At 36.1% G+C, this 13,812-nt stretch overlaps 1 protein-coding gene across 2 annotated transcripts in view; it reads right to left on the reverse strand.

Annotated features, from left to right (window-relative positions):
- Window positions 1-5,427: 5,427 nt before the first annotated feature.
- wge (winged eye) overlaps window positions 5,428-13,812 on the reverse strand; it is a 132,054-nt gene continuing 123,669 nt past the window's right edge. For both annotated transcript variants that reach the window (XM_046625691.2, XM_046625690.2), the window contains exons 18-19: window positions 10,897-11,434; window positions 5,428-10,542 (exon numbers count right to left, since the gene is read on the reverse strand). In XM_046625691.2, coding sequence (XP_046481647.1) covers window positions 10,330-10,542; window positions 10,897-11,434 — 751 coding nt within the window. In that variant the 3' untranslated portion in view covers window positions 5,428-10,329. The remainder of the gene's footprint in view (window positions 10,543-10,896; window positions 11,435-13,812) is intronic.

Consider the following 13,812-nt stretch of genomic DNA (forward strand, 5'->3'; position numbering starts at 1 on the left):
GGTTTAGAAAGAGAATTAAGAAATCGTAATTTTCATCCCGATAAGTCACCGACGGTTTTGAATATAAATATAAAATATATTCTATACATGCTGCAGCAGCTTGTCATTGGCTCAAATTTGATTTCAACTTAACTTTGTCACAGACGTACATGTGATACGATGCGCAGAACGAAGAGAAGGAGAGAGAGAGAGACTCACGAGAAAAAATGAATAACTTACAAGCTAAATAATAAGAAAGAAAACCAAAATTAAAATTAACGCTGAACTAAGATAGTAGGAGAAAAGAGAAAACAAAACTATGGTTAACTAGTGAATAGATGAAAATGAATGAATATAAATATGCAGAAACGTAAAAATAAATAGATAAATAAAAATATACGTTACAATATTAAAACAAGATATCAATAAAAGAACTGGTATAAAGGTCAAAATTAAATCAAAATGGAGAAGTGAATAAAAATATAAATACGCAGAAATGGGATACGTGGATAAAGTAAAATAAAGTAAAGAGAGAGAGAGAGAGAGGAAGAGAGAGAAATCTCGCGATGGGACAACTTTTGGTAAATTCATTATTGGCCGCGAATCTTGATATACAATATCCGTTTTTTATTCAATCGATTTCATTGCCGTTCAGTTTTTCGCGTAAAAACTTGGTTGTTTATCCACATACATATATGCATATATATATATTGTAACATATTTCTTAGTAACCAAACGCGTAACCTGTACAGTTGCTTGAAATAAATATTGATTTTTACTCACGACACGAATCCTCTTCCCGACTAGGATATATTAAGGATTATTGCGCGCCAATTGAATCTATCATTAACTCGTTAATTTGGAACAACCCTCGGCCAATCGGGACTACTCAAGCCAATTAACTGAATTTTTTAAGTGATTTTCTACATTATGTGTATGTATAAATATATATATATACTTGGTGATCTCCTATATACACTATATACCTATGTATTCCTATATACCTGTATGTATAATAAACTTGCACCTAATTTACGTATAATACTTGAATCGTAGGACATCGCCGGAAGACTGAAATGATTGGGCCGAATCAATTTCACGGTAAATTGGGTCAGATATTATTAATCCGCAGAGATATTCGAGTTTTGTATGATATTTTTTACATCGAGTACGCCGGAGGCTAAACGTACGAATTGGGGGTAAAAACGCGCGTAGTTACAAAGTATCAGACCTACCTGCGTGAGTGATCCAGGAGAGATATAAAATTCCGTCTATAAACAGAAGTTTGTCGATCGACCGTGTCGACGGTAAGTTATTAAATAAAAATGAAACACAAGTCTTTCTCCAGTAAATTAAATTTCCAAATTCGCTTACAAAGGATCGCTTACTCAATTAATTATATCCGCATTCGATTTCCCCTTAATCATCAATTATTTGGACATTCATCGACCGATGTCAGAAAATAGCGAAAACGCGGCTGCGGGTTCCGAATTAACCTACGGGGTTTTGATGAAGACGAATTTCAACAACAAAAAGAAACTCGCCGTTGTAGGTAGTTACCTACTAACAACTCACCGTTACGTCTGCAGCTGGGGTGTAATTAGGGTAATTTAAATATATCGTTACATCATCCCCTCGCCTTTGCCGGTCCGCACGGACTCCGATGATAACAAAGGTATAACAATAGCGATAATAATCATAAAAAAATTCAACGAATGTTTCCTCGATCAATCTTTTTTACCGGTTCGCAAATTATTTTTCATCACATCCAGGCGGTTTTTCCCACAAAAATGAAACGTAGTAACAGCGACGAATTTGTTCCCGTTTAACTGCGCATCTGCACGTGAAAATTTAATTTATTCGAATAAAGGCTTCGCATCGAACTCGTTTCTCAGGCTTGCCAGTCTCAGCACACACAATCACGTAACGTTTATCAACACCTCGAGGTAGGATTGCTAAGACGACACTTATATAACTGCTGAAATCTCACCTAAATAGGTTCAGGATGAGCAGCAGCGACGCTCATCCGAGACGGATAACAGGTTCTTCGCTGATCGTCTTAAATCGACTATCGATTGTATTCATATACATACATATACACTTTGTATAAGTTCGAGCGTATAATAAGTGAAATTTCGCAGATTTAATTATCAGTGATAAGATAATATTCACATTCCCTGAGTATTTTGACGACTTTTGTGCGCGGGAATAAAAAAAACCAATCAACTTCTTCCGATTCGTTTATATCTTCGAACCCAATTAAAATCTCTTATTATCGTCCGTTAATTGCAAAACGAAATTTTCCCCTCATTTGTCATTTATTTTTCGTCCGAATAACACGTGACAGTTACATTGAAATACTGCCTCTTTTCTGTAATCAATTATCGAATAGAAAAATTCTAATAAAGTTGCGTCATAAAAATCTTGAAGCCCCGTAAAAATTATTACTCTCCACTCCAGCATTACGACTTATTTTCGTCGTCATCGAATTTGCGAAAATGTTGGACGGAGAAAAACCCGTCACAGGCAGACATATTTTCAGAGTCCGGCTCGTTAAAGTAACCGCAGTACCAGCATTCGCGTCTACGATAAATAATAAAAAACAAATGTAAAATAAAAAAAAAAATAAATAAATAAATAAATAAAACGACAAGTATACGTGGTTACAGGTATACTTGAGGAGAAAAGTACCGTATTATTTTACTTATTTACTTTATATTAAATACACCAGCCGTGTAATTTCATTTTTAACAAGGAAATAAATTCCTCGATTGAAAATGTTTAACGCTTGTTCTATTCGGCTTGAGGAGAGTTATCGAGTTTTATGGTTAGACATAGAGAGAACCCCTGGAGGCTCTTAGCTCCGTCAGCAAGGGCCATAGGTCTGTATACCTAAACTCGATACGAGTCGGGGAATGTCTTCTTTTCACCGCGATAGAGTAGCTGAAGCAGGATGAAATGACCCTCTAACGTTGTACTAAAGGCGACAGCTTCTCCTTTCGAGAGCCGTGTGTGCGCATTTATATCGACGATTTAACCCTTCACTTTTTTCACCACCAATCGCTGCAGAAATCCATATATATATACATATATATATATATATATATGAGAGGAACGCTCGCAGAAAATATGTAGGCATACGAATTGTACGTGCGGAACACGGTGGCAATTCTGTTTCCGTGCAAGGAATTATTTTACCCATACTAACCGACATTTCAGACTATTCGAAGCGGAGTTTATATCAAATTTTTCAACAGCGAAAGTTTCGACGGATTGCGTAAATTTGTTGTTTTTTAATGTCTGTACGATAGAATGGGAAAAGTATAAAGATGTTAGTATTTTTTTTTCTTTTTTTTTTCTTCTCAACATTCAAACGAAACATGATGCAAATTTTCAAATTCCTAGTTTTACTAAAATATCGAAACGTACAATTTTCATTTCGTTTATACAGCGTATCGAAGAATATTTTATCAACTATTTTAATGCGGACATCGGAGTTTGAATAGTTTTTCAATATTTTCATACTTACTGCCGACATCATTTCGGAACGATATAATGATTTTATCTCTGAGTTTGTCAAATCTTATTTAAGAACCAAACCGTACGTAAGGTGGTAAATTTAGTGAGTAAATTTATACCGTGCGATGAAAAAACGTCCCTGACACGCTCCACGGTCATTCGAAATTAGCATAATGACTTACAAAAATATGTTGGATGTTTAATTTTCCACGCGAATGCTTTGAAATTATCTTATTAACAACTGAATATAATTACCATACGTATATCGGTGTACGGGAAGACGTGATACTCTATAGTCAGTGTTGTATACCTAACGCTCAGGAACACGTACAGAGTAAAGATCTCTCGGCGAAGTCGTAATAACGGAAATTATGCGAACGGATGTGAATCCACGCGTGTGTGCATGTGTGTGTTCGTGCAAGGGATGCTCAGTTTGAATTAAGTTACTCAACCTACTTCTGATAAAATGAAAACATGAAAATCTTTGCAAAGTCAGTGACGAAACTTCTATTCAAGCCAGATTCGATGCTGGCTATAATGTTTCAGATCAGATTTTATCTCCTGACTGTGAGAAATTTTACAGGATTAATAGAACGCAAAATTCACACCACGATTTGTTTCGTAAACCTGACTAGTTACAGAATTGCAAGCAATCGCAAACGAATTTTTGCCAACTTCAATCCCTGGTCTTATTTATTGAAATTTTAAACTTTGAGTGTATCGAAAAACTTTCGAATACGTGGAATAATTTTATTGCATTTTTCTAGCAAAGTTTTACAATAAAAACATGTCGAAGATCGTTAATTTTCTCGAAATTGCCTCAAGGTAATCAACATCGCAATTTCGAGATAGTTTTGGATTGAAAAACAAGCCCTTTGATCCCTCAACGAACGTACCGGAATTTTTAACTCTCCGATAAGTTGCAATATAGTAAACTTGGCGAAAATCTGAGCTCAAAATTTGTTCATCAGAATTTCAAACTTTAACAAAGTATTTCGAAATTACACGTACCTGGAAATTTAATTTTGAATAACAATTTTACTCGACGATCTTTCCCTCTCACCCCGCGAACAAAAAGGAACCGAGTCTACGCATGGATACGTGATATAAACTATAACAAACAACAACCGACGCGCAATTAATTACTGGGCTTGGTAAAACGGTTGGTGAACAAGGAAACAGACGTACGCAGAGTGGGACGAGGTGGAAGGAGGGCGGAACTCGAAGGTCTAGCACACCTTTGGGGGTAGTTGTTCAAGTATCGTACTCGTAAGAAGTAACAACCCCTGAACCCGGGGGCCCTTGTATGCCGGCGGGGTGAAAGGCGAACCACCTCTGCCTTAGGATAATTTGCATAATTAAGGAAAGAATTTGTTATTGAGCTCTGACTTGTTGCCAAGAATCTGCTCCGAGCCTCCTCCTCTCACGTCCGTCGAACTCTGCCTCTAACGGCATTCGGCAATTCGGCCAAACTTTTGACGAGAAAAATAAGAAAATATTTTCACCATTTACAAATGCAGAGGAGAAGAATTAAAAAAGAGTTTTGTAAGTGCTTGTAACTAAAAATTTAATGAAAAAGGCAGTGAAAGCGTTTTTTTTTTTTTTTTTGTTTCTCGCTGCACAGTCATTTATCGCTTGAATTTCTTTTTTCAAAAAACATGCACCGACGGCCTCTTTTGTTCTCATCTCTGAATATTCTTTTTTTCTCATAATGTAACTCACCGAACGATTCGGATAGATATTTTTTTTATTCTCGTTAGAAGAAAACTAATTTCTTTTTTCCATTCAAATCGTTGCACAACACTGCGATTAACGACGATTGCACTTTGATGTTTAAATAAATAACACGCGTATACAGGACGGTATTTAAGGTTGGAACGTTGTAAAGACCGTGTCTGTGAAACTGTATATTTCATAGGCGTACTTAAAAACGAGTAATTGTTTTATTTTTATTTTTATTGTTTGGGCAAATATTCTGTTGACAGAAATAAACGGTGTGTATATGGTTGTGTTGTTAGTTCGCGACTGGGAAACTATATTTATATGTATATGTACTATATTCAAGAGGTTAGTTAATTCCGTTAACTAACAATAAGAGGATAATAATTATTAATTCAATTTGCATTAATTAACATTAAGAGTTTATAAGACAGTGATAGCTAATCGCTATTTATGCCGACTGGTTTTCTATAAGCATTATATAAGAAACGTGATCAACTCTTTTACGTTTAGTTCGTTTCCGTTTACTGTGTGTGTGTGGTTTTTTTTTTTTTTCTTTTCCATTATCGTTATCAAGTATATATAATGAAATCTTAAATTTAGTTACCCCTTAAATGATTTACACAGAATTGAGGTATGCGTATAATCTATATAATATATGTATGTATGCATACAATCAATATTCATATTCATTAGATTAAATAGAATTTTCTTCTACTCTCTCTCTCTCTTTTTTTATCGATTTTTTTTTTGTTTTTCTTCAAAGAACGTTAAAATTTTTACCAATGTTTTTCATCACAATTATCATTACCTCGGAATTCAGAAGTCTTCGTATATATATGTACACGCCTTAAATAGGATATCGAAAATGTTAATTACTCTTTTATACTCTGTAATATTAATTTTTTTTTTCTCTTCTCATTCAACCTCAGTATCGCGTTACAATTTTATAAATCGCATAAGAAAATATAAACCAAATTACCTTTTTTCAGACTTTTGGGTTCAAACAGTCGCGTTTTAACTCCTTAAACTTGTTCTTCCATTATTTTAATCTTATAACAATTATTATACGCATTAATAATTTAGATATTCTTCAAAATATGTACGTAGATGTTTTTTCTTCAAAATATATCGACTTACTCGTGACAATTATTTTACCTCTAGACAATATTCATTTGAATTTCTCTTATACACTTAGTGCTGTTAAAATTTTTCAAAACCATGCAAATATGAACGGAATTTTGAAAGGGCTTTTGAAAACCCTCACGATTCAGGTAGACTAAGAGTGCTGGTGGTATACTTTTATTCAATTAATCGTCGTATCTAAATCTTAATCTAGTTGAAGAAGAAAAAACATACGGAAATAATAATTCGTACAGACGTTTCTTCTTCGCTAATTAAATTCATGAACCGCCTCAATTCCATGTAAATTCTAAAAGTCGCGATTTTTGAAAACCCCGGTATCTCTCAGAAATAATTCTGTTTTTTTTGTTTTTTTTTTTTTCTTTCTTTCGTTCAATTCATCGAATCGTAGAAGTTTTAACGTATTTCTTATATTATTTGTCATGTCTCCGAGTCACTTTACATCGATCATTTTCATTTAATCTACGATTGGTAATCATCACGTTTTATATACTCGTAGTTACGATTGTACAGAAAAATTTAGTCACGCCACGGGGTTATAGAATAATTTTGCCAAGCGATACCGTCGTTTCCGAACTACTCGAACTATTTACAAATCTACAAGCAATTTACATATTCACTTCAATGTTTCGTTTCTTTTTCTTTTTTCTTCTCTTCATATTTTATCAAATATCTAAATATCTTGTAATCTTGTATCTGTTAGGTTCTAAATCTGAGCTAAATAATTACGTTTTTATGGAAAAATACTATATACTAACTACTTATTGATTAATTTTTTTTATAACATACATGCACCTCAGTGTGTATATTGTGTATATATATTTAAATATGTATACATACATATTACAAACCGAAAAGAAAAAATATATATATAACGATATATATATATATATATATATATATATATATATATTCGTTAAACGATTATGGACAGATTAATCAAAATATTTCAATTACTTCTGAATTGTTTCTTTACTCTATGAATTCAATTAAGTGCGTCTTAAGTGTATATATTTTTTTTCCTCACTCACTTCTACCTTAATATGCGTATAATATATGCGCCGATGTTTATTCATATATCTGTATTATATATAATATAATTACTAATATATATACCTATGTACATAAAAAATTACAATGGCTATAAGTATCTTTTTGTTTCTCATCATACACTTTTCGTACTCCGTATTTCATATTTATTGTTTTTTACTTTGTACTAGATTGTACTTTAATATGCTCAAGTACTAAATATCAAACGTGTGTTTATAATGGAAATTTCATTGAAATTAGTATACCGTTCGTAAGTCTTATCGAATTGATTGAAGGGGTTGGGTGAAAAAAAAAAACAAAAAAAAAAGCAAAAATTAAGGAGAAAAAGAAAGGGAAAATAATAGAGGTTTTAACTGACGAATAGGTAACAATGTCGCGTCGATCAATAAAAGGAAATAAAAAATTCGATACTGACCGAGATACACTAACATGTGAAGCGATGTATCGATCAAGCCGATGATAATGATACGATGATATTTCACATATGTGAATAAAAGCGAAAAAGAAATACACACCTTGAAACCGACAGGCGCGTGTAAATAATTGATGCATACATATATATAATTTAATAATAATAATAATTCAAAGATATTCTCAATTCAATATAAAAGCTATGTATATATAATAGAAAAGTTTGCCTTAATCTAACATCTTGCACAGAAGAACGACCAAAGTGGCGTTTCAAGCGTATAAACCGAACAACTTGTAACCTTATGAAACTTAAGAGTTATGATATATAGTTTACTTAACATATCTGTTAACTTCAACTCAAACTGTATATTATTATATGATTGCTATTCAACGTAATACCTTATTTCCTCGGTAAGTGATTAGTAAAATTGATTAGAAAAAAAAAAAGAAAAAAAAAAGAAAGAAAGAAAACGAACTACAGACTACTTAGCACCGTGTCTCGTATCACTAATGTTTTTGTTTTTTCTGTTTTTTTTTTTTTACTCTGTGCCCTTACTTTTATAAACAATAATAATATGTTATTTCATATGTACGCATATATGTTTTTTTTCATACGTACGGATTATGTACAATTGGGAAGAAGCACGGTAGCGCGTAAGTTTAAATTGATAGGAAAACTTTGAGAGTGATAAACTAATTAACAATGAAGATTAAAATTAGCAAGAAGAAAAATATGAAATTAAACTTAAAAATGGAAACCGTCGCGCCTCGTAATGATTACGTGTTGGACCATTTGGGTAATTTTATTGTTAATACGACACGTCAATGTTCGTAAATCAGTTATCATTTTTGTGTAATTTCAAAAGGTTCGCCTTTTTTATTACTTTTTTCTTTTTGTTAAATAGCATTTACGTTCGATAAGCTGTGTAAAATTCGATTCTGAATATTTAACCCGGATCGTTATATCAATTTACTTATATTCATTAAAGTCATGCCTCAGATCGTAATTGATTATGGTATCGTAATTCGCAGAGCATGTAAACACGAAATGATTACTAATTGTAAGTAATATTCCACGAAATTTTAATAGTTGCATCAGTTGAAAAACTTGTTCCGCAAGCGTAGAAATTACATATCTATTCATTTGACGAACTTTCACCGTGACCTGTGAGTGTCGAGGCAGATTATTTGATAGGAAAGAATTTTTTCGCATCGTATAGCCGGAATAAACAAAATTTTTGTAAATGGCAACAACAGACGTCACGCGTGACTTGGAAAAAGGCTGGTCCTGACGGCGAAAACTCTTTACACGATATCCTGCGTTCTCTTCGGCATAACTGATTTCTTGAATGGTAAATTAATCTTAAGCGAATAGGCGTTTTCTTAAATCTATGGTACAATCTATCATTACGATTGTTGTTATTATTATTATTATTATTGTTGTTGTTGTTGTTGTTGTTGTTGTTATTACTATTATTATTATTATTATTATAGTATTTTTGTACAACTATAAATCAACGATAAAAATTCAAATATATTTACAATATTTACAGATTCTTTAGCCACCATTGTTTGCATTTAATGCCTTTCGGTGCAGTTTATTATTGCATCTCTTCCGATTTTAGCTGCACTTACCAATCTTGAAGTTGATTGGAATCGGATGAAAAAATGAAAACATAAACAATATTGAAACATCACCGTTCAGTAACGTGTTCCGGCGATAGATCTCGCCTCATTAAATTTAAATACTGTGTGTATGTTGAAAATACAAATATTCACTTGTATTAAAATGTCGTCCCTGTTTCATATACGTGTCAAGTGTTAAACTTGTATTTCATTATGTAATTTGAACTTTCGCGATATTATCTCGTCAAGCGAAGGCTCAAGGTCATGGCGATTATCAAGACAATTTTTATAAGCCGACTACACGGAGAGAAAAAAAAATGTCTTCTTGTTTTTCACTCGCGTCACTGTAGCGTTTCAAAATCTCTAAGACGCTTCGCATGACTTCCGCTGGTAAATATTTACCACACAAGGATAATGGGCATATAACACATTTGCCAGGTTTCAAACTTCGTCCAGATTTTTTATTTTATTTTGTCAAATTTATTTCGACATCTTCTGAGTAGGTGTACTCAGAATTTATAAACTTTACGCGATTTAAACGTTGACGAAAATCATTTTGCCAGTCATTGTTCTTGACCCAATTACGAAATCATTGCGTGATGTCTAGATGAATGACAGGTGAACACGATGGGTTTTTTTAGGCCAAGATGATGATCTCGCCGCGACACTGACACCGATCAACAATAAGGCCTTCACCGACAACGATATTTGTCACGTTACACTTCGACTTGAGGTCATATATTTAATGTGATTTTTAACTTCGTCGCAAATTTTGTTACACGGGGTTCTGAGTCGAAGACATTATCATCAATTTAGCAAATTTTGACAGCTGACACGCGATTAAGCTACCCCGGATAACTTAATCCTCAGCTTAAGCTGTTCTCAAACAACACCCGGCTGCATATTCAACAGGTAAGTTGTAGGATCGTAGTATCCGGCTAAATAATATATGTCATTGTTGTCATATATCGTCAAGTATCTGTGGGGCTCTTTGCTCAATTTTTCAGCGTACGGTTCAAGCGGCAGTACTTCGCATTTATGCGATATTGTTTGCACGTCGTTCTCGTCCGTATGAGGCGATTCGAAAAGCGCGCCCTGAAATAAGAAAAAATAGGGCATTAAGTCAAACTGCTAGAATTGCTTGCCTAGTAAATTGTCTGTAAAAATATTTGTGCAAAATCAAGCCTGTCCCGAATTTTATTCCGTGCATTAACTTTGTAAAAATATCACTGCAAGAATATGGAAATTCGGAGACAGTAGATAAAAATTGCTTGAATACTCTCTACCGAGTTTTGAGGGGTAATAATGACAGCAATTAAATGGGCCAAATTTTCACAATTAGATACAGAATAAACGACGTCTTTTCAATGTTTCTCAAAATTTTGTATGCTACAAATATTATTTGAACCGTCAATAGACAACCCGCACAAGTTTTTAAGATCAACTCACTGGATATTTCAGGTTTGTGGGACAGCCGACGGTTTCTTCGGGATGATAGAACCATTTAACTTTGACAATCATGTTTGAGCTAGACGTTTCCCACATGGATTTGATCCTTCCGATATAAGGTCGGTCCGGTCTTCCGGTGGAGAGAAAAACGGCGCTGTCACCGATCTCGATGGTCTCGTTTCCTCGTTTTATTGCCTTGTAAAACTGTTTCTTTGCTCTTCCCTTAGCACCTGGCCTCCGATATCCTTTACCCGCCCAACCCCACAACTGTCTGGCTGGCAAGAAAGCTGCCATTTTGCTACGACTTTCAACCGATTCCTGCCGTTCACGAGGCTTTGCTTTTTTATCATTCTTTTTCGACTTGTCTTGTTTCTCTACAACCATTTCTTCATCTTCCTCAACGATGTCCTCTAGTATCTGCTGTGGCGTTTCCACCGCGACTTGCTTTTCCTCCGCTTGAACCTCTGCTTCTACCTCTACTTTCGAATGACTCGATGATTCTTCCTCACTTTTTTGGCCCGAACAACTTTCCGCTCCACTGTGGAATCAAAGAAAACTGTGTGAGATTGATTGTGAAGTGAAATTTTACAAGGATCACAAGAGTTACGAAAGAGTGATGGATAAGGCCTGGACAAGTTTGTATTTAAAATTACAAAATACATATGTACGGATGTATATAGACTTAAAAAACTAGAATATGGAAAATAGACTCTGCATTTTCTGGCTCCAAGCAACACAATTTACGTAGACAACCAAATGAGGAATGAAAATGATTGAAACAAAAAAATATGTGTTTGAATATTAATCCAGACCCTAGTGATGAATATAAAGACCTTGTGGAACCATAACACCTGATTCGATTTACATATCAAGTATTATTACCTGTTCGCGCAACTTTATTATTATTATATTAGTTTGTAAATTTATCACATCAAATACTTTAGTTTCGTTATTTTCGTATGTTGTACCTATTTACCACGTATAAGGTGACTAAAGAGTCACAAGATTGCACTTCAGCGTTGGTTCCCGAGACGTCGGGACCGCTGTTTGCACGGCATTGGGCCACCATGACGCTCCCCATTCCCTGCTTCCACGAGTGCGTGGAAGTTGCGGAGCACGGTTTCTCATGGAGACTTAGATAAGTTGGCTTAAGATTATTGAATGATCATTCAATCTGGTTGACAAGGAACGCACCAGCGACTGTATTATCCTGTTTTATGATGATCTGATTTGCAGTTAATAAACACTTGTCTTGCTTCGGCTTTTCCCTCTGCACCGTGAGGGTTTTTATGCCGAAGCAAGCGTCTTGTCTTTTCCGCGAAATCGTGTTATTTATTTATTCACCCTCTCACTCACTCATCCCATCCCGATGGAAGTTAGAGAAGAACTCTGGTCAAACGACCAAAACATGGTGCCCCGGGTGAGGAATGAGTGATCGGGTTTTTCTTGTTCGTCAAGTTCGTGTTAACTTGTCATCTGGTACTGGCTGGTGCGTCTTGTGTATGTCCTGTACGTGTGTAAGCCGAGACGAGGCTTAGGGATTAGGATTAGCGTGGCACAAAGGCCTTCGCGCGACACTCACTAACAGGCGATGTATTGTAATACGTGGTCGTATTGTCATCGTGTATGCCTATTACCTTTGCTTTCCTCGCTCAGTTGCGTTTGGTTCTTCGACTGTGATACACGTTCGTTTGGACCTTTCGAGTTATAATAGTTTTCAATCAAACTTCATCGCGACATGGCTCCAGTAGCCTTACAGAAGCTTACTGCATTGCAGCGGGCTCGTGAAGGCGAAATAGAAGGCTTGCGGCAGAGGTTATTAAGCAAACCGCGAGATACGCTTGCGAAACGAGTCATTAAATCGCGACTTGACGCTCTAAATGAAATTTGGACAGAGGTTCGTAAGGCTCACGCTGAGATCATCGTTCGAGAAAACGCGGATGCCGACCCGTACGTCACCGATGATTGGTTCGGGCGAATTCAGGGTGTATATGAGAACGCCCTTGACGAGTTTTTGGCGCTTCTGACTTCCGCGGAAAAGGTGGAAATAGAGGCCGTCACTGGACCCGCGGAGGCAAGCACCTCTGGAACTACCGGAACAGGTGTCGCGAAACTCCCTCGCATTCCTCTCCCAACCTTTTCGGGAAAGTATGAGGATTGGGCAAGTTTTTGCGACCTTTTCACTACGTTGGTGCATGACGTAGCTTCTCTATCTGACGCAACCAAGCTGCAGTATTTGAAGCTTTGCTTGACCGGTAGTGCCGCGGACCTAATAAAGGACGTCGCTACGACCAGTGCGAATTACATCAGCACATGGCAGGCGTTAAAGACTCGATATCACAACCCTCGATTGATAATAAATAAACATTTGGCTTCGTTCATGCGGATCCCGCATTTGAAAAACGAGTCCGCTTCCGAGCTCCGTTCCTTCGTCGATGAAGATCAGCGAATAGTTCGTGCGTTAGCAAATTTAAAATTACCAGTGGAGCATTCGGACGTCTGGCTTGTCTTCGTGCTCTCTGAACGCTTAGATTCGGAGTCGCGAAGGTTGTGGGAAGCGGAGCTGAGCCAGTGTGACCTCTCGGAGGGTACCAGCTCTCTTGGTTCACTCCCGAAATTCACGGACTTGATAAGGTTTTTGGAACGGAGAACTCAGGCCTTGAATATGATCGCGCTCGAGTGTCGAACGGAGAAGAGGTCGGCTTCAACACCTTCTGCGGGACCCCAACCCCGTAAGGTTTTCCACGCTAGTTCTCCTCGATCACCGAATCCAACGCCGTACAAATGCCCGCTCTGCTCTGGTGCTGACCCCATCTTAAAGCGTTTCAAGTTTCAGGCGAAGGCTCCTTCTGAGCGGTTCGCTAGTAATAGACACTTACGGCTTTGTTTCATTTGTCTGAAACCACATCAGGCGAG

Source organism: Neodiprion pinetum, chromosome 5 (genome assembly GCF_021155775.2).
Source record: "Neodiprion pinetum isolate iyNeoPine1 chromosome 5, iyNeoPine1.2, whole genome shotgun sequence".
In the NCBI taxonomy this organism is placed as follows: Eukaryota; Metazoa; Arthropoda; class Insecta; order Hymenoptera; family Diprionidae; genus Neodiprion; species Neodiprion pinetum.